The 20,037-nt window shown below is 35.7% G+C and overlaps 3 protein-coding genes across 3 annotated transcripts; 2 read left to right on the top strand and 1 right to left on the bottom strand.

The window, feature by feature from the left end:
- Positions 1–1,648: 1,648 nt before the first annotated feature.
- On the bottom strand, positions 1,649–2,632 carry LOC127793869 (stress-response A/B barrel domain-containing protein UP3). Its single transcript, XM_052324624.1, has one exon. The coding sequence runs from the start codon at positions 2,486–2,488 to the stop codon at positions 1,826–1,828; it is 663 nt and encodes a 220-aa protein (XP_052180584.1). The 5' UTR covers positions 2,489–2,632; the 3' UTR covers positions 1,649–1,825.
- Positions 2,633–6,453: 3,821 nt separating this feature from the next.
- On the top strand, positions 6,454–8,359 carry LOC127793999 (protein ELF4-LIKE 3). Its single transcript, XM_052324855.1, has 2 exons — positions 6,454–6,657; positions 7,746–8,359. The coding sequence occupies exon 2, from the start codon at positions 7,791–7,793 to the stop codon at positions 8,130–8,132; it is 342 nt and encodes a 113-aa protein (XP_052180815.1). The 5' UTR covers positions 6,454–6,657; positions 7,746–7,790; the 3' UTR covers positions 8,133–8,359.
- Positions 8,360–16,391: 8,032 nt separating this feature from the next.
- Positions 16,392–19,388, top strand: LOC127795895 (40S ribosomal protein S3-3). The gene is made up of 6 exons (XM_052327868.1): positions 16,392–16,533; positions 16,606–16,753; positions 16,896–17,067; positions 18,525–18,579; positions 18,671–18,802; positions 19,024–19,388. Exons 1-6 carry the CDS (start codon positions 16,504–16,506, stop codon positions 19,189–19,191), a joined length of 705 nt encoding a protein of 234 aa, XP_052183828.1. The 5' UTR covers positions 16,392–16,503; the 3' UTR covers positions 19,192–19,388.
- The last annotated feature ends 649 nt before the right edge of the window (positions 19,389–20,037 follow it).

Raw genomic sequence — 20,037 nt, 5'->3', positions numbered from 1 at the left:
TTGTTTATTGTGTTTATATTATGAATATTATACTTATAAGAATTTCTTCCTTTCAAGTAGATCATGAAAAAAATATTTTAAAAGAAAATTAATTGAAGATGTGGAAGTAGTTCGTTAAGAAAATAATCTTGGTGGTTCACAACATAACCTCAAAAATCATCGAATTAAGATAAATTTAGACAATCTTCCTAAAATTTTATATTATAATCCAAATGATAAAGATAAAATTAGAAAAACACACTTGCTAAAAGGATCTTGTCAACCTCGTCAACATATTTTTCTCCAAAGAAAAATTGGGAAATTATCGCGGTGATTTTGTGCTTCTTGGTTTACTGAATTTGGGAATTGATTAGAGTATAGTACAAGTAAAAATATGTTGCATTTGGTTTATATTGCTATTTATTTCAACCTGATTTTGGAAAGCAAGGTGGTGGTGACTCGTTTGTTACCGAGGGATTCACAAATTGGAATAAAAAAGAAAGATTTTGTAAACATATTGGTGAAGTAAATAGTGCCCATAATCAAGCTTGGAGAAAATGTGAGGATTTATCGAAACAAGATCAACACATTGAAGTTACTTTGTCTAGACAATCCGATCAAGTTCGAAATATTTACAGGATGAGATTGACAGCATCAGTTGATTGTATCCGTTTTCTCTTGCATCAGGGATTAGCTTTTGGTGGTCATAATGAGTGAAAATCCTGTTAATCAAGGCAATTTTATTGAACATTTGAAGTTTCTTACTGATCATAATGAATAATAAAGAATGTGATTTTGCATAATGATCCAGTAAATTATCAATTAACTTCTCCTGCTATTCAAAAATATAGTGTGAATGCTGCTGCTGCTGCTGTTGAGACAACTGCTGCAATTATAAATAAACCTGGAGATGAATTATTCGGCATTATGGTTGATGAGTCTCGTGATGTCCATAATAAGGAGCAAATGGCTAGTGCTCTTCGTTGGGTTCATATGAATTCAGTTTTCAATTAATTAATAATGACTGAGTTGGACATTTTTAAGCATAATCAAACTAATGCAACCTAATTAAATTTGAGTTAATTTCAGCTCTAAGATTTTATAATTATTTAAATTAAACATGTGACACACCAAAATATAAAAACTTACTCCGTTTTAACAAACAAATGAAAGCAATTTGACATTTGTTGCTTCAAACATTATCTAAAAACTTTCACAATCTTGCTTTTCCTATTGGCAGCTGATCATCTTTCAAAGAATATATTTTGTTCTATGAGTGTTCATCATCAGTCCATAAGCAGCTTGAAGCAACTCAAATCTAAAGGCCCTGCAGATCCCTCTCAACCACCCATTTATTACTCAAGCCCTCTCAACCAAAGCCTTCAAGTAACTCAAATCTACAGGCCCTGCAGATCCCTCATCTTGTAACATTATACAACATGAACCCACCATTGTTGACAAGGAAAGAAAACCTCTACCATTGCAGCTCAACCAGTAACCTTGCAATGCGTTTCGAAAAATTTATCCAACTTTTTGATAGAAAACAAAGGTATGACCATAGATAAATATGATTAGTGAGCTCAAATTTATTTAACCAATTTTGTTCAGTCTTGATGTGGTGCTGTTTTATTATTTGACAATTAAAATTCATGTGGGCGACCCCAGACCAGGCGCAACCATGCTCATATATATATATAAAGTTCCAGAAGCCAGCCACAGAATTAAAGCATCAAATATAGAGGTTCAAAAACCTGTCAGAACAAGCATCAAACAGTTGGCGTGCAAGCAATTCACGCAGTGAATTCATGGCAGAAATTGGAGCGATAGGCAGATATATATGAACCAGTCAAAGGCTTGCGCTTTGCTGCTGCGGAATCACGTAATCCAAAACGATGACACTCTCCAGCAAATCCCTAACCTTGTTCTTCATCGATTCCGCCAGGTCCGAATCCGCATCCAGCGCCTCCAATTCACTCACTCCCGGCAGAACCGCAATCGAGCCAATCGAAAACCCCTTCGCCCTCGCCGGCGAGAAGTTCTCCCCATAGCTGATCTGCTCAGTCGCCGGAAAACCGTCTTTGACTCCGCCAATCACGCTCAAAACCTCTCCTCTCTCCTTTTCCCCCAATCCCTCCTTTAGCTTCAGGAACGTGACCCGCATGGCCGAACCGACCCGAGGAGCCACCGGCCCGGCCAACCCGTCGGAGACCCAGTCGACGGCCATGACATCCTCGCAGATCGGGCGGACCCGTTCCGTAACGACGCTGACGTGTGCCGGGTGACCCGAATAGGCGTCGAGATCGTCCTTGGACTTGTAGCGGCTGTGGAGCATGTGGGTGAAGGAGAACGCCGGCGAGCGGTTCCGGTGGAGGGGGCCGACGGACAGGTGGAGGACGGGGTCGAGAGTAGAGAGGCCGGCGAGGCCTGCGACCATGGAGTCGATCTTGGATGGGTCGGTCTCGGGTTTGACCTTAAAGAGGACAATGTGTTCGACGATTTGGGCCGACATTTTGACGGAGAAGGGTCTGAATCGAGGAGGAGCGAAGGCTTAGGAAGGGGGAGAGAGAGAGAGCGCGAAGATAAGAAGTGGGGGCGCGCTCTCAGACACAACTTCGTCACCATCATCCTGCTTTACTGCTGCTTTGACGGCGAAAGCTGGTTTTGGGCGAGGCTATGAACTGTGAAGGCTGTAAGAGAATGGGCCATGGGCCTGACTTGCGAAACTGGACGGCCCAGTAATTTTGGGCCGAGTTGTGGGCTTTCATGATGTGTTCGAACTAACTAACGGTAGCACTCTAGAAGTTGTCAATTACTTCATACTAGAAGTATGAATTATTGACTACAAACTCAACTCAAGGTATAAGTACTAAAGCTATCACAATTCCTTTTAAGGGTAACGCTAATATAAGAAAATGATTAAATAATAATAAATGCATCTTAATTTTAGATAAGATACATTTATTATATATTTTTTATAATATTTAAATAATTTTATTGATTAATTAAATAATTCAAAATGTGATTTATTTATCACGGGTTAATAAAATTAATTTAATGTTAAAATAAAATATAATAAATATACATTATGTACTACTATTTAATTATTACCATAAACACAATGGTCAGCATTAATATTTTTTTAATAGAATTTTAACTATACATTTGCAGGTGTAATTAAATAGGATGGGATTGCAATATTTATGAGTCACACCTCAAACTGGAAAGCATGGGTGAAAGAAACTGGGGAGTGTGACAGAAGAGTGACAACACACATGACATCTAAATATCACCACCATTCCATTCATTGCTTGCTTTGGGATAACTCATTAGAATGATCACTCTATTGTGCCTTTTTCACTGTTCCAATGAATGGACTTTGAAAACTTGTCATTGTGATCTAATTAAATATATGCCTTCAACTCATCATTATCACCATAACCATTAATTCCTTCAAATTTGTCCATTGCTTTGTTAGTTAGGAAAATTAAAACTACTTCACATTTATAATTTAAAACAAATTAAATTTTATAAATATCCCAAAATTTTTAATTTTTTGATAACAATAAAGTTGCAATTCTTTTGTATACCAACTAAATGAATGGCTAATGAGTAAATATTAAATAAAGTAACATGAAATGGTACTTGATTGCTTGCTTTGTTCACCTAAAAATGTTGGCAATTTTTAGGTAAACAAAAAAAAAAAGAAAAAAAGAAAAAGTGTTTTTTGTGTATTTGTTTTTAAAAAATATGTATTTATTATATCTCATTTTAATACTCGTACAATATAATTAATTAATTATTTTAAAATATAATACATTTATCATTAACTGTATTGTCAAATTACTTAAATGTTAAATTTAAAGTATAATAAATGCATATTATTTAAAAATAAAATACACTTATTACACTTTAAACATTACCTTATTCTCTTTCACTTCTTTTTTTTTTTTTTTTTTTTCCATTATTGACAATTTTAATTTTTGGTAAGTCAAGCACGCTGGACTGACTGAACCGACACTATTGACTTTACCAATCACTCTCATAATAGTTTCAGAAAAATAAAATATTATTAATTTTTTATTTTTAACTAAAACACAAAAATAAAAAATCATAATTATATATTCCAATCAAATTGAAATATTAATAAAATCAAATTGTAATTATTGCTTTTGTTTTTTTAAAAGTACTACTCATACTTGAAGTGATACTTTATATTAATATATATTTATAATGATATAACACTATTAATTAATATCAAAATTAATTGTACAAAATAATATTTGCGTTATTTTTTGTTTTTTCAAATCAATTCTTACGTATATCTATTAAATTAATTCAATTTCTGTGCCGGGACCCACCTGGCCTTATCTTATATTTTCCGACAACACCTTAGACTCTTCCTTTGTTTGGTGGGGACAGCTGAGGTAAGGCATTGTCAATCAATGCCCAGCGCTGCGAACGCGGACAATTGAGGGCGTAAAAGTGAAATAAGAACAAAATTAGGAGGACTAATCTGAAAATATCCCCGGCAGATGTGGACGGCCCCACAAGTTCGACGAATCAGCAGGCTCGGTAATCTCAGGAGGCGCGGGACCGAGCCTGTAGATCTCCCGAGCCACGCTGCCCACGCACGCGTCCTCTTCTCATTGGCATCGAAGAAGCGGTTGGTGAGAGGATTTTAATATTCTGAAAGCGAAATTCTATTCTGGGCTCGAACGAAGATGTGCCGGCGGTCATTGGCCGGCGCAATATTACCAATCTGTCCCCCATGCTGGATCCGCGTTCATCCCACCCTCCGTCCGTACTATTCTGATGTTTCATCCGAAAATAATTTATTTATTTTTTATTTGACCTTGGTTTGGTTGGTACAGAAAAACCTAAACCCTAATGGAGGGCAAGCCATTACATATAGGACAAACATGACATGCCAAAGAGAGAGGAAGAGGCGGCGGCGGCTTAGGGTTTGTGCCAAACAAACTAGAGGGAGGGAAACTGAACTGCAATAGGAGGATTGGTAAGTGCTAAGTGTGATGTTGACAACAACTCATCATCATAATTCATAACTATTAATGAACCCTTCATGTGGTTGTTAAAGCTGCATTGACACCTAGCTAGCTCTCCCTTTGTTTGCATCACACTGATTCTCCTCAAATCAAACCCACCCAAAATCATCACAATCCTCTCCTCAGTTAGCTTCATTCTTCTGATTCAACCACCTAGCTAGCTAGCTACCTCACCCCCACCATCCCCAATTACACACCCGATACAGTTAAAACATAGATATTTATATATGTTCTACTTTAATTTCAACTTTTTAAAAAAATTACCAACCAATTATGGAGTAAGCATGGAAAGTATTTGACTTTAATTTGTTTTGACGTAAAAACATTACTTTATTTTGTCAATTTTATTTTTTACCTCCACTAAGAGCCCTACCCCCAAATCTTTGTGGGGCCTTTATCTAAATTATGATTAATTTTTCCTCTAAAACATCTGGGCCTCTTCCAATTCCAGAGTCTTCTCTATTATTGTTCTACTGCTAACTAAGAGAGCAAGTGTAAAAAGGAAAAAATAAATAAACAAAACATGCTTCGTTTACTTATGCAAACTTACTTTATTTGAGATGCCAAACCAGCAGCTGTACTTGGGCTGTCATTATTTATTTGAGTTGACTTCTTTAATGACCATCAGGCATCAACCCAACAAAATATCTCATCTGCCAAAATGGATACCCATTATTTTTTAATTACCCAAAAGTAAAACCCAGTTTCATATCTTATTAATTTTTTTTTTACGGCGATTAACATTATTACCTTTTATTGTTTTATTCATGCTAGACTATTGCTCCTTTTTTAAGTACCCAATTCTCGTACTCCGAGTGTATGAAATTATTTATGTAATACATTTCTGTTATTCTTATTTCTTGTCATTTTATTATTATTATTATAAAGATACTTTTTTTTAAAAAAAAAATTACCAATTAATTAAGCACATATAGTAACAGTAAAAACGACTATTGGCGAGAGAGATTAAATGGTAAACTATAAGTTTAAATTTTATTAAAAAGGATGAACCAATATTATCACAACAATGCAATGCTAAATAAACGGAGCACTCGCGGGCTGTGTATGTTATTTTAACGACATATATAACGTCGGTTTCTTATCCCGTTACGATCACTGTTGAACTCCAAAAGGCAGCGAGCGAATCATAGAATTTTTTGTTTTTTTTTTTTTTTTTCCTCCTCTAACAAGCTATATCACATGCTAGCCGCGGGACCAGACTAGGGTGCAAACAAATCTCCAAGCGCCACGTGCGCAATCCACATTGCTTTCACCAATCTCGGTCCGAGCGAGATACACACAATTGATTGGATCAACAGAACACAAGTGCAAAAAGTAAATTTTCGAAATAACAGACAGGTGGGCAAAACAAGAAAATTCACGAAAGAAAGAAACATATATATATATATATATATAGACAGATGGAGGAGAGGTGGGTCGGAGCGTGACTGTCAAATCTCCGTATTCTATCTCTCTCTATAATTCGAGAATTCAGAGAGAAGGGCCTGTCTCTCTTTCTTTCCGAGATTCAAGTCAATCGCCGATCTTTCCCACTGTTTCTCGCCTCAATCTCTGTCTTCTTTCTTTCTTTCAGTAATGTTCCCGGATTTTCAAGGTAACGATGATGCCACATATTTATATAATTTACATATACCTCTGTGTGTGTGTGTGTGTGTTTTCGGGTAATACAGTAATATACATACATACGTATAGACTGATGAGTTCATCATAGGATATGTTGTTTTCGGCTTTTGATCTTTCCGAGTGGTGTCTTATTATTTTAATTATAATCGCTTTTCACTGTTCAAATTGCGGATATGAAGACGGATTTGCATTGGGGTTCCAAAAATTTTGAATGTCTTTTTTGGGTGAATCTTATTGGGCAAGCTGAATTTAATCTACTTGGAAGGGTTATAATTGTTATTATTTACAGAAAAAAGAAGGGTTATAATTGTTATAGGTTTTCATTGAGTTGATATTTTTTCTATTTCAAGGAATTTATGCTTCCGAAAATGCAGATTTTGAAGTAAGGTTTCGTTCCGTCCTCCTGTTGTGCCTTTGCAGAATTTCAATGAAATCCCCTTTTAATTGAAAATTTGGGTTTTCTTGATGCATAACTTATTTTCAGCAATTTAGTGTGTGTCTGTGTGTGTGTTCGTATACTTGTGTGTGTGAAAAAGGGTGAAATTAGGGTAACATCTTCTCTGCATCATTTACTGCTTTTTGGGTTCTTGAGATTCTTCTTTTGGAACTCTGTGCTTCAGGCCTTTTGGTGGGTATTTCTGAGTACATATGAAAAAGGTTACTTTTTATGCAATGGGATCTGCTTTTTTACATATCAGCATACCCTAATAATACCACTAATAATAATGAGAATAACAAAATTAACAGTAGCAGCAATAATATTTATAAAAAACAAAAATAAGTTTCTTACATGAACCTCTCTGAAAACAACCAAATGGCTGCCATGATGTCTAGATCATACACCTTGTCTCTTGTGCACAAAATGGGTTCAATAGTTTTAAGTGTATCATAGTTTTTCTTTTTTTTGGTGGGCTTTTTGTTTATGGAAGCAAGTACAGATGGGAGGATATGATTGTGGCTTTTCTTTAAATTTTAAATTCACTTACACTGGGCTTGTCTCTGATCTTGTGTTTCTTATCTTCTTCTTTCATGTTCTTGTTATCTTCTTCTTCTTTGCAGGACTGGGTCTTTTGATTTGACTTAGTTGTTCTAAGCCAAGTACATATGGAGGGGGACACATTTTCTGGGCTTGGCAATGGCACACAGCTAGATGGGAAGGTGTTGCAGACATTTCAAAAGAGCTTTGTTCAGGTTCAGAACATTTTGGATCAAAACAGGCTTTTGATCAATGAGATCAACCAGAATCATGAATCCAAAATTCCAGACAATCTGAGTAGAAATGTGGGTTTGATTAGGGAGCTCAACAACAACATTAGGAGGGTGGTTGACCTCTATGCTGATCTCTCGAGCTCTTTCACCAAGTCCATGGATGGCTCGTCGGAAGGCGACTCGAGTGGCCTAAAATCAGATGCCAAGGCCGGGAACAAGAGGAACAGGCCCGGGTGAACGAGCCTGGATCGATGCTTTCTAATTCTTTCGAGCCGGAAACAAGAAATTTGCAATGATCTCCAAGTAGTTGAACATGGTTAACTTGTGTAACTCTGCTGTATTATGACCTGTAGTTCTTTACTTACCCCAGATTTATCAGGAAAATAATTGTTCACATTGTAGTGCAACTGTGCATCTAATTGAATTATTCAACCATCTTTGCGCCACATATATATTCTTCTTCATTTTGTTCTTGTTCTCGAGTTTATTTAGTATACTAGAATCCACTGTTCTGTTCTTCATTTAATGTATCTGGGTTCTATTAAAAATTGATTATGAGCTGTTCGTTCTCTTTATTTCACTTTTGCTGCTTGTCCAAAAGGCTGAAATCTGTTCTGGTTGCTCTTGCATTTTCCTTATAAATCTCTTGATGCTATTTCTTCATCTACTTTTCCTAGAAACTCTAGCTTCTGCCGAAGCCATTTTCTTGCAGACCTTAGCTGGTACTGAAAGTGAGAAGTGGCAGGTACTGTTTCCAGTGCCCTCCCTTGAACGCCAATCCCTTTCTTTTCTCTCACTTTGATGGAAAATTTGAAATCACTCTTGATATTTTCTGCATGTGAAGAACTGGGCAATCCTTCATGCATCTTGCTATGGAAGAATTGGGATAAAAAAGCAGGTTTAGATTAGATAAAAATCCTTTTCTGGTTCCCATTCACACACCACCACAGGAGCAGAATCTCAGATAAGGGATGATGGGGTTTTGACAATCTTCTTTCCATGTCTTTTGTTTCTTCTCAACAATGACAAATAGATGAAGAAATCAAATGGAGATGGAAAGTAGCCTGGATAGTTCAAAACAAAAGCGCCACAGTTCCAAGAGGCAGACAGATGAATGTAAACAGTGACCCACCAACTAGATGACAAAATGCCCCAATGGAACTGAACTCCATGCTTATCCTTCTCTCTGTCTCTCTCTTCTTTTTTTTTTTTTTCACTCTTTGCTTTAATTTTCTATTCTCTTCCTAGTTTTTTGTTTGCAATAAATACCCCCCTTTTATATGTGGCTTCAAATCTCTCCCTCTCTCTGGTGGACCCCGCAAATGGCATCCTAATATCTCAGGAGAGAGGCCCACATTGTTCATTTCTAGAATGGCTAGTTCCTAGCATATGTACACTAGAACATTGGTGATATACCCTTGTAGTAGCATTATTGCCTCCTCTTCGGATCATACGAGTTTCGGCAGCAACGATAATTTCGTGTGGTGTGATTGGAAGATCTTAAGTAATTTTACTTTTAACTTGATAGAATTACATCACAAGCCAAAAGTTGAAGTAAAGGACAGAAAGATTGAACGTAGTTCAATTCCATCAAATATTGACATAAATTTACTTCGTCAATTATGTGGTAATATTTGCACTAAAAACAAAAAACCCTCACACAGCATGATTTTCATAGACAAAATTAAAAAATTTCCTAATCCTTTTACAACACTAGATAATTAGTCAACCGCTCACTAAGATTGCATTGGTTGTTGCACACATCTTTCACATGTAAACTCAATAACCTTGCAAGTTCTCTCTCAAATTATTGATATGTGGTCCCTAAAAATTTTTTTGCTCACGTATAATACAACATAATCATATTTATTAGATTCTAGACATAAATAAAGTATGAGCAATAACTGTGGGGGGAACAAATAATTATAAGAGGAATGCAAGAGGAAAGAGATTTACATTAAGTAGGAGATTATACGGCCCTAGAGGCCTTGGATCGCTATCATACAGATGCAAGAGGAAAGGATGAGTTAGAATATTTGGCAGCATGATTATAAGTTAAGATTGAGGTTTGCCAAAGATAATGATGATGAAAGAGGGGGGGGGGGGGGGGGGAAGACGAAGACGAAGACGAAGGCAGTTTGGTCCCCCAAAAGCAGCAAAGACAAAGCTCAACATGACATGTGAAGTGGTGGGGAATCTGCCTTTTTGTTCTTCTACTCCTCCTCCTCTATCTACTGTCCTTTCTTTTTATTCCTTGCACTTCCAGCAATTGGGTCGAATCCAACCCTTGGGCCTGCTTTTAGCCCTACACGTGTACATTGATTCCATCCCAACATCATTAGTTTCCTCTAAATTTCTTTGTTGTTTTTCTACTCGATGCCCCATCCCCGTATCTAACAATCTAGAATGACTAATTATGACCTGATAACCCATAATAATCATTATGGTGATGTTAATGACACAATATCCCCTCATTAAGTAAGTAGTGTGCATACAAATTTTATTAAAATGAAATTATGAAATATATAATTTAATTTAACCATAGTACTAATTCTCAAATTGTGCACCACAGTCACGTGAATAATGGACAATATTTTATGTGAACAATATTTCACAATGTTACATTAACACTAACACTAACACTAACACAAGGTGTTACATTTTTACTAACCAAATGCAGTTAATAAGCTGTAAATATTTCAACTTCATCAATTGATACCTTCTATGAGAACAATATGTTAACTCCATCAATTTAGAAACTTATATTAGAAAGGCACAATTTATCAATTTCACGTGGTGAGTTATAATTAATAAATAAGGAGTTATCTCTCTTATTTAAAAAAAAATATTTTTTAATAGAATCATCATTTCTAATCTAATTCAAAATCAAAATCAAAATAAAAAAAATCAAAATAAAAAATAAAATCAAATTCAAAGTCAAAACCAAAATCAAAATCATAGATTAAGCATTGAGTTATGGAACATAAGAACATTAACATGCAAAACTATAGAAATGGTAGATGTGATAATTATGAGAAAAATTAATATTATGTGCTTTCAAGAGATGAGATTAGTAGGGAAAAAAATAAAAAATTTATTAGAAACTGAATATAAAATATGGTACACAGAAAATGATAGAGCGAAAAATAGAGTAGGGATTATTATGGATAAAAGCTTAGTAGATGAGGTAGTGGATGTAAAGAGAATATGGGATATGATTATTATGTTAAACGTTGGTCTAGGAAGAATGACTATGAATATCTTTAATACATATGCACCACAAGCGGGGTTAGGTAAAGAGATAAAAGTAAAATTTTGGGAAGACTTAAAGGGACTCATACAAATGATACCAGATGAGAGAAAGTGATTATAAGAGGTGACTTAAATGGTCACGTGGGTAGAGACAAAAACGGCTATAGAGATACATGGAGGGTATGGATTCGAGAAAATTAATAATGAGGATAACTATATTCTAGATTTTGCTATGGCATATGGGTTCAAAAAATGGGACGGATACTTAATCACATATAAAAATATCACATCAAGCACTCAAATAGATTACTTCCTCATAAGACAAGATTATCGGTTATATTGTAGGGGTTGTAAGGTGATATCGGGGGAGTGTTTGACTACTCAACATAGACTTTTGGTACTTGACATCCAAGTAATAAATTGGAAGAGAAAAAATCACATAAAACAAATTTCAAGAATTAGGTGATGGGATTTAAAAGGGGAGAAACAATTAATCTTCAAAGAAAAATTAAGAGTAGAAATGAATGGAATGGAAAAGGACAGGCAAACCAAATGTGGAGGGAAATGGCTACGGTCTTGAGAAGCACGACAAAAGTAGTTATTGGAGAGACAAATGATAGAACCCCAAGCCTTAAAGAGTCTTGGTGGTGGAATGAAGAGATACAATTGAAAATTAAAAATAAGAAACTTGCTATAAGGCTGTATATCAATGTAGCAATGAAAAAAACTTAAAAAATTATAAAGAAACGAAAAAGACAGTAAAAAGAGCTGTTAGTGAAGCAAAATCAAAAGTATATGAGAATCTATATAAACGACTTGATACAAAAGATTGAGAAATTGATATATATAAATTAGTTAAAGCAATGAAAAGAAAAATAAGGAATCTAAACCAAGTGAAATGCATAAAAGATGAAAACCAAAATGTATTAATGAATGAGAGAGCGATTAAGGAGAGATGGGGACACAAGAGTTAGGTTGGGACAACTTAGTAACTCTGAAGGGAATGTGAGTTATACATTTTATCTACGCATAAGTTCAAAAGAAATAAGGCAAGTATTAAAAAAGATGAAAAATCATAAGGCAGTGGGATCGAATAATTTACCAATGGAAGCATGGAAATGCATGGGAGAAGAGGGCATTTTCTGGCTAACGAAATTATTTAACGCGATCCTTAAATAAAAAAGATGCCAGATGAGTGGAGGAAGAGTACTTTGGTTCCTATATACAAGAACAAATGAGATGTTCAAAATTGTGGAAATTACAAAGGAATTAAGTTAATGAGTCATACCATGAAACTTTAGAAGAGAGTAATAGAATAGAAGCTTAGAAAAGAAACAGACGTATCGAAAAATCAATTTGATTTCATGCTTAGTAGGTTAACAATGGAAAGGTATTGAGATCATCAAAAGGATATGATGTTTATAGATCTAGAAAAGATTTATGATAGGATCTCTAGAAAAGTATTATGGAGGGTTTTAGAGAAGAAATGAGTCTGAATAACCTATATACAAGCCCTTAATGACATGTATCGCGGTGCAGAGACAAATGTCAGAACATGCGGAGGGGATACTGAACCGTTTAAAATTACAATGGGACTGCATCAAGGTTCTGCACTAAGTCCATACTTAGTTGTTTTAGTAATTGATGAACTCACTAAACACATTCAGACAGAGGTGCCATGGTGTATGCTATTTGCAGATGACATAGTATTGGTGGATGAAACAAAAGAATGAGTGAACACTAAGCTTGAATTGTGGAGAAACAATTTAGAACCTAAGGGATTTAAATTAAGTAGAAGGAAAATAAAATATATGGAATGTAAATTTAATAAGAATGCAAGAGTTGATGATGTTATAATAAAATTGGAAAACCAAATTATACAAAAAAAAAATTATTTTCAATATTTGGAATCAGTGATTCAAAAAGATGGAGAAATTCACGAGAATATCATGCATAGAATTAAGGCATTGGGAGTGTTATGTGATGGTAAAATTCCATTAAAGCTGAAAGGAAAATTCTATATGACAACTATAAGACTAGTTTTATTGTATGGTTCAAAATGTTGGATAGTCAAATATCAGCATGAGCAAAAGACTAGCGTAGCGAAGATGATGATGCTAAGATGGATGTAATACCCCAAGAGCCCAGAGAATAGTAATATATATTGAGGATAAGTAAGGAAGAAAACAACACCAGTTGGATACCATTTGGGCTTAATGTAAGTAAGGAACTTCAGGTTAAGCGTGCTTGAGCTGGGAAAGCTCAAGGATGGGTGACCCCCTGGGAAGTTCGCGTAGGCTCATTAGGGTAAGTTGTTCTAGTTCTTCCTATCGCTCGATGTGGGATGTTACAGGTGGTATCAGAGTCGACCCTCGAGCCTCTGAGAGCGGTGGTGGGGCAAACCACAGTGAAGACGCTGAGTCCCTAGGGGGGGTACGTGTAGGCATTTTAGGCGAATCCCACATCGATCATGCAAAGGGGGGAGATTTGAGACCGGTTGTAAGGTTGCATGACGAATATGTCATGTGTTTAAGGGGGGAGAATGTAATACTCTAAGAGCCCAGATAATGGTAGTATATATCGAGAATAAATAAGGAAGGAAACAAAACCAGTTGGATACTATTTTGACTGAATGTAAGCAAAAAACTCCCGGGTTAAGCGTGTTTGAGCTGGGGAAACTCAAGGATGGGTGACCCCCTAGGAAGTTCGCGTAGGCCTATCAGTATAAGTTGTTCCGATCCTTTTTATGCTCAATGTAGGATGTTACAATGGATGTGCAGTCATATAAGAAAATATAAAATTAGAAATGAAGTTATTCTTAATAAGGTAGAAGTAGTGCTAATCGAGGAGAAGATGAGAGAGACTAGACTAAGATAGTTTGCTCATGTGAGAAAAAGACCAAGAGACGTTTCTATGAGGAGAGTTGATGAAACAGAATAATTAGTAAAAAAAAAAGAGATAGAGACATATCCAAGAAGATTTTGGAAGAGATATTAAAGTTTGATATGAAGTCTATGAATTTTAATGAAGATATGACAAAAAATATAAATATATGGAAATTTAGAATTCATATATCCAACCTCACATGATGGGATAAAGACGGGATATGTTGTTTTAGAATCATCACTTCTGAATCCAAAACAAACAATTAATATCACTTACTACACAATTATATTATGAACAAATGTGATTATATAAACAGATGACACAAATCAGCCTGTACTGTTATCAAATATAATAACACAAGTAAATATTTGTTTATTGTGTTGCCAATTTGGGATTATAATAAGATTATCATACTAAAATACGATAAATTTGACTTCGACCATGAAGCCACTTACATTACATACAAAAGCATTTATACATCACGATCACAGGCACTATAATATCCATTATCTACTTGGAAGAGACACAAACCTAACATATGAAAGTACATTTTGGACTATTACTTGTGGCCATGTATTTTTTTAATATATATTTTAGTCTTATCATGAAAGCTTAATTTTTAAACTGTTATTAGTCTTTTCGTGACTCTATTTATAAATTCTGTAGACTTTTGTTCTAAAAGGTGAAATCGTTCACCCCGTACGTCCTCATTCTCGGCCTAACAGGAATGTGATGGGAGGTTAATCATGGTGACTCAGCCAACTAACAGTAGTTAGATCAGTGCACACTGAGCATAAGAAGCTCCCCTCATTTAAGAGATTGCTCCTACACTGCTGCTGGTGAGACTTGATTCTGGGTCATTTGTTCCAACATCACTGCTGCTGACCAACTGAGTTGCTCATGCGGGCGAGTCTGTAGACTTTATTTAAGTTAGAGAGTGATAACGCTATAAATAAGATTTTAATAAAAAAGTGAGATTATTAGGTGAGTTGAGGAGCAAAACACAATACTTTTCAATAAAATGTGAATCTTTATATGTACGAAGAAGTAGTCAATATATATATATGGATGGGCATGTTAGTAATTGAGTTGCATATTGATTATTAATCATTTGGTTATATATGAGCAACTGAGGGCGTGGCAAAAGGAGTGGGGGAAAAAACATAAATATAAAAAAATTAAAGACAAAATTGAAAATAAAATAAAATTGTCATATAATAACATAATAAAAAGTTTTGAATAAATTATAGTCAGCAGCTTTGAAGTTCAGCTTAATTATAGACAGTATCCATGATATATCCTAAATTATAATAAATCTCTATACTGTGTGAACTATATATTAATTATATATATCTATTAATTACATCTCCCCCCTCTAATGTTCCTTAATTACATCTCTCCCTGTACCCCTGAGACATCTCTCTCCTCGGTCCATTCCAATTCTTTGTGTTGATACATGCATGATTAAGGGGTCATATATAAACACACACATACCCACATGCCACACACATCTACTTTTATATATATAAGATTATCGTCCTTACGTAATCCTAATCGTTTGTGCTCTTAATTGTACCGGTTCCAAGCCTACCTATATATGGGTGTGTATATAGAGATGGGGAGAGATAAAAGATAGAGGATTTTTTGAGGTTGAAAAGAAATGAAAAGATGGGGGCAAAGCAGTGCATCTGCATGTGCTCTTTCTGCCATTGTTTGGTGGGGGAAACAACAAAATCTTCAAAGTTTCGGCGTTACAGCCAGACTCCCAGATTTGGGCCCTTCTTGGATTTGAAGTTTGAACGCATTATGCCTTCTGTACTGTGCCTTCCTTTCTATTGTTTCCAAAAATGTACATTAATAATTAAACAAAAATCATTTGGTTAAATTTTTTAAAAAAATTTACATTTATTGTTTTTTTTAGATGTGTGTGGATTAATAAATTTAGCATATCTATGTCACAAAATCATAGGGTGTTTGACACTAATGTTTGAAGAAAGTACAATAAGAGATAATAACATAAATAGTGACGAAAGGGTAAAATACAAAAGTTTTCTTATGTAAAGATAATGAAACATAGAAGATAATAATGTAATTTTACTTAGATAGATGACGTAAGTGAATTAAACAGTAAAATAACAAAAATAAAATGCAAATGCACATATTACTTTTAAAAAATAAGAAGGATGGGGCTTTTTTTTTTTGGGCCCTTTTTGTTTTCAATGTTGACCCACTAGTAAAGGTAAATTAAGCGGGCCGCCTAATTTAGGCCTGCGAGAGACAGGCCCATCTCTTGAGTGACCCAAAAGCAAATCTTCTCCAAATACATGTCGACCGTCCGATCAATTCGCGCTCTTATATATAAGCCTCACCCGCCTAGTGCGAAAACCCTAGCCAAATTAGGGTTCGCAGATCGCCTGCGCAAGGAGAAACAGACAATTCCTCATCGCCGCTTCAGCAACCGTCTTTGAACATGGCGACTCAGATGAGCAAAAAGCGAAAGGTGAGTCATCCGTTCAGATCGCCGTCGTACTCGGTTTGTGTGCATGTAACTTATCTTCTAAATTCGCTGCAGTTTGTGGCTGATGGAGTGTTTTTCGCCGAGCTGAATGAGGTTCTGACGAGGGAGCTTGCAGAGGATGGCTACTCCGGGGTCGAGGTTAGAGTCACTCCGATGCGGACCGAGATCATTATCAGAGCCACCCGCACTCAGAACGTTCTTGGTGACTGATTGATTCTCACTATGACTTGATGGTTTACCATTATGCTTTGTTTGGTTTACCTAAGTGTTGGTATTGGTGTTTGATTTTTATGTCCATTTATTGACTTTCTGGCGTTGTGTTTGAATTTTTGGATTCATTTCAGGTGAGAAGGGAAGGAGGATCAGAGAGCTGACATCAGTTGTACAGAAGCGGTTCAAGTTTCCGGAGGGTAGCGTGGAGTTGTACGCTGAGAAGGTCAACAACAGGGGGCTTTGTGCCATTGCTCAGGCTGAGTCTCTCCGTTACAAGCTCCTTGGTGGCCTCGCTGTTCGGAGGTGTGTGCTTCAACTGCCTATATTTTTTTGTTTTCTGATTTTATTAACCCTAGAAATGCGATATGGTTTGGATTTGATTATTCATTAAATATAGTTCATTATTGTTAATGGATTTGTTCGCGTGCTGTATATATGTTGTTATAAAGAATGCACTCCTTTGCTGTACCCAGTGGGTTATTTCTGTTATTTATGTGCGTAAAGCGTTAATTCATATCTGATTTTTCCCTGTATAATTGAAGCTCATGAGAGTATATTTGCAACTATTTTGTGGGGTATCAGGTTTAAAAGGTTTTTCCTATCCATTGGGAATTTATTATTGTATGTTTCTCTGTCATCCACACAGCAAATTGGTGTTTGTGTACCAACTTTGTGTCTGATGATGACTAAATTAATTGATTTCCTCCGAGTCATCATCATCATGAAATGTATTAATTTTCATGCAGAAACCTCAGAGGGTACATAATTTGAACAAATTGTTAGTTTACATTTTTCTTATATTTTACTTGTTCAAAAATTATGGTTTATCTAGTGCCTAACTTTCTTTTTCCACTGTAATTTAGAGTGTGGTAGTTATTTAAGCATGCGTGCACCATTTGCATGCACCTTCAGCCTTTTTCAGCAACTTTACTTTTTGTCCTTAATGTTGGTTCCTTCCTATCATACCAGTATTAACTGCCACATAAGTATATCTGTCCCATGTTTGTGTTGGAAGATCACACAGCTTCGGCATGCTTCTCCATTCACTTTGATGTTTAGTGCAACCTCCTTGAATTTGTTTGCTTGAAATTGCAACATGTTTGGAACAATTTTGCCAGATGCTTGAGTGGAAGATTTTCATTGTTTACTGTAGCTTTTGGTTTTGTCTGTTCCTGGTTCTACTTGTGTTTAGTATTTATTTGTTTTTTTGAAGATCTAATGAGATTAATGCTTGTGTTAATAATTGTTGTTGTAATTAGCATGAATTGGCGTTAGTAGAATAAATATGATGGCTTAATTGGCAATTTTAGTTTAATGTTTTCTACCTGTTATCTCTGAAGGATTGCATTTGATCACTTAGTTGATTGTTCTCTTTTCTCAATCGATAAGGACATGCAACACAGTTAGCTTTTTGTCTGAAGGCTAACTGGCCTTTCCAGCAGGATGTATGCTGGTTCGTTATGTTTCTGTGATTTGGGATCAATATTAAATATGGATGGATCTTCTTTGATGGAAAACGGTTTATTGCTTTAATATTGGATGTTGTATGGCTTCTACTGCCACGAACTTGATTGTATGTTGTGCATTCTGGGTTGGTAGAGGACTCTATTGTTTCATGCCTTGAGACATTAGGGAATTTGGATCTGTAATGATTTGTCTGTGTAGAGTTCACTTTTTCTCAGTATTGCACCTCCTGGTATGAAGTCCCATGGCATAAATGTTTTTAGGCTAATCTAGTGATGGTTATTTCTTATTATTAGGGCTTGCTATGGTGTCTTGAGATTTGTTATGGAGAGTGGGGCTAAAGGATGCGAGGTATGTTTATGAATCAGCATTTAACTTACTGTAAATTGTTATGACTGGAGCGCTATACTTCTGAACATGATTCTATCTGGTTAATTAACAGGTCATCGTCAGTGGAAAGCTGAGGGCACAGCGTGCCAAGTCCATGAAGTTTAAGGACGGGTACATGATTTCTTCTGGCCAGCCAGTCAATGAATATATTGATTCAGCTGTCAGACATGTTCTTCTGAGACAGGTTCTTGTCTAATCTATGCTAAAAAACTTACAGTTCACATATTCTTCTTTGAGCCTTAATTGTCTTGGTCCCAACGGGTAATGGGAAAGGTCACAAGTTCTTGAAGAGTGTGTACAAATATAGCCTCCCCCGGCCCTCGCAAAGACATTAGCATTACGCACGGGGGATGCCAAATTGTCATTTCATTTGGATTTCTCTTATAATGTGGCTATGTCATGCAGGGGGTGCTTGGTATCAAGGTCAAGATCATGCTTGATTGGGATCCCAAGGGAAAGCAAGGTCCAATGACACCACTTCCAGATGTTGTGACAATCCATACTCCTAAAGAGGAAGAGGAATACATCAAGCCAGCTTTGATAACAACTGAGGTTGAACCTCCCATGGCTTAAGCGATAAATCATCAGTAGTAGCTGTCTTTGTCCGTACAAGCAATTTCCTCAAATGTGTTTTTGGTGTTAATTTTCTATCTGGCTACTGGATTTTTGTTCCTTTTTCTTTGCATTCGAGAATGTTGGGTACTATTAGAGTTACCTTTGAGCACTGGCCAAGTTAAGTTTTGCTTCAAGCCTATAATGAGATTTCCTCTACGAGTTTATATGCTTTTGTTAATTTAGGGTTAATTATGGAAACTCACCCATTATTTGATATAGTATTAATTTTCGATTAAATTTGTTGTTATTCTACGGAAATCTATTCGGATTATTTTGTAAGGTGAAAAACTCGTTAACAAATAGTTAAAAACACATTTTGGTAACCTTTTGAGTAAAGTGGTAACAAAACTACGAAGTACAAAAAAAAAAAACTTTTGAGGGGTCGTAGGTAATGAATATTAAATCTCATGTTGACTTGATAATTAAACATTTTCAAATGAATACTTTGGATTAGAACTGTTCCCAATATTTGTTGAATTTTGTTATGATGAGAATCTAGACTTTAATTTGGTCTCTGTTGAATTTTTTTTATGATGAAAAGCTAGACTTCAATTTGGTCTAGGTTAGAAATGGTTTGAGTTGATATTTAAAAATTCTCAAAACGAATATATTAGATGAGAATCTAGACGTTAATTTGGTCTTTGTAAGGTTAGAAATGGGTTGAGTTGGGTTTTTGTGTGGTTGAACACAAATTTAGTGGAAAAAAGAATATTAGGCAAAACTCAAAAAATGCTTATGCGGATACCCTTTATGTTATTCTATGTCATGTTTGGATGGAGAGCTGCCACAGATGCACTTATTCCC

This window comes from Diospyros lotus, chromosome 2 (genome assembly GCF_014633365.1).
Source record: "Diospyros lotus cultivar Yz01 chromosome 2, ASM1463336v1, whole genome shotgun sequence".
In the NCBI taxonomy this organism is placed as follows: Eukaryota; Viridiplantae; Streptophyta; class Magnoliopsida; order Ericales; family Ebenaceae; genus Diospyros; species Diospyros lotus.
This window is presented reverse-complemented; position numbering and strand designations above follow the sequence as displayed.

What these genes read in the sequence shown, in the direction of transcription:
- LOC127793869 (XM_052324624.1), bottom strand. Translation starts at nt 2,488, where the DNA reads ATGTCGGCCCAAATCGTCGAACACATTGTCCTCTTTAAGGTCAAACCC.
- LOC127793999 (XM_052324855.1), top strand. Translation starts at nt 7,791, where the DNA reads ATGGAGGGGGACACATTTTCTGGGCTTGGCAATGGCACACAGCTAGAT.
- LOC127795895 (XM_052327868.1), top strand. Translation starts at nt 16,504, where the DNA reads ATGGCGACTCAGATGAGCAAAAAGCGAAAG. An exon ending in AGATGAGCAAAAAGCGAAAG is followed by an intron (nt 16,534 to 16,605) that starts GTGAGTCATCCG and finishes AATTCGCTGCAG; the next exon opens with TTTGTGGCTGATGGAGTGTT. An exon ending in GTGGGGCTAAAGGATGCGAG is followed by an intron (nt 18,580 to 18,670) that starts GTATGTTTATGA and finishes GTTAATTAACAG; the next exon opens with GTCATCGTCAGTGGAAAGCT.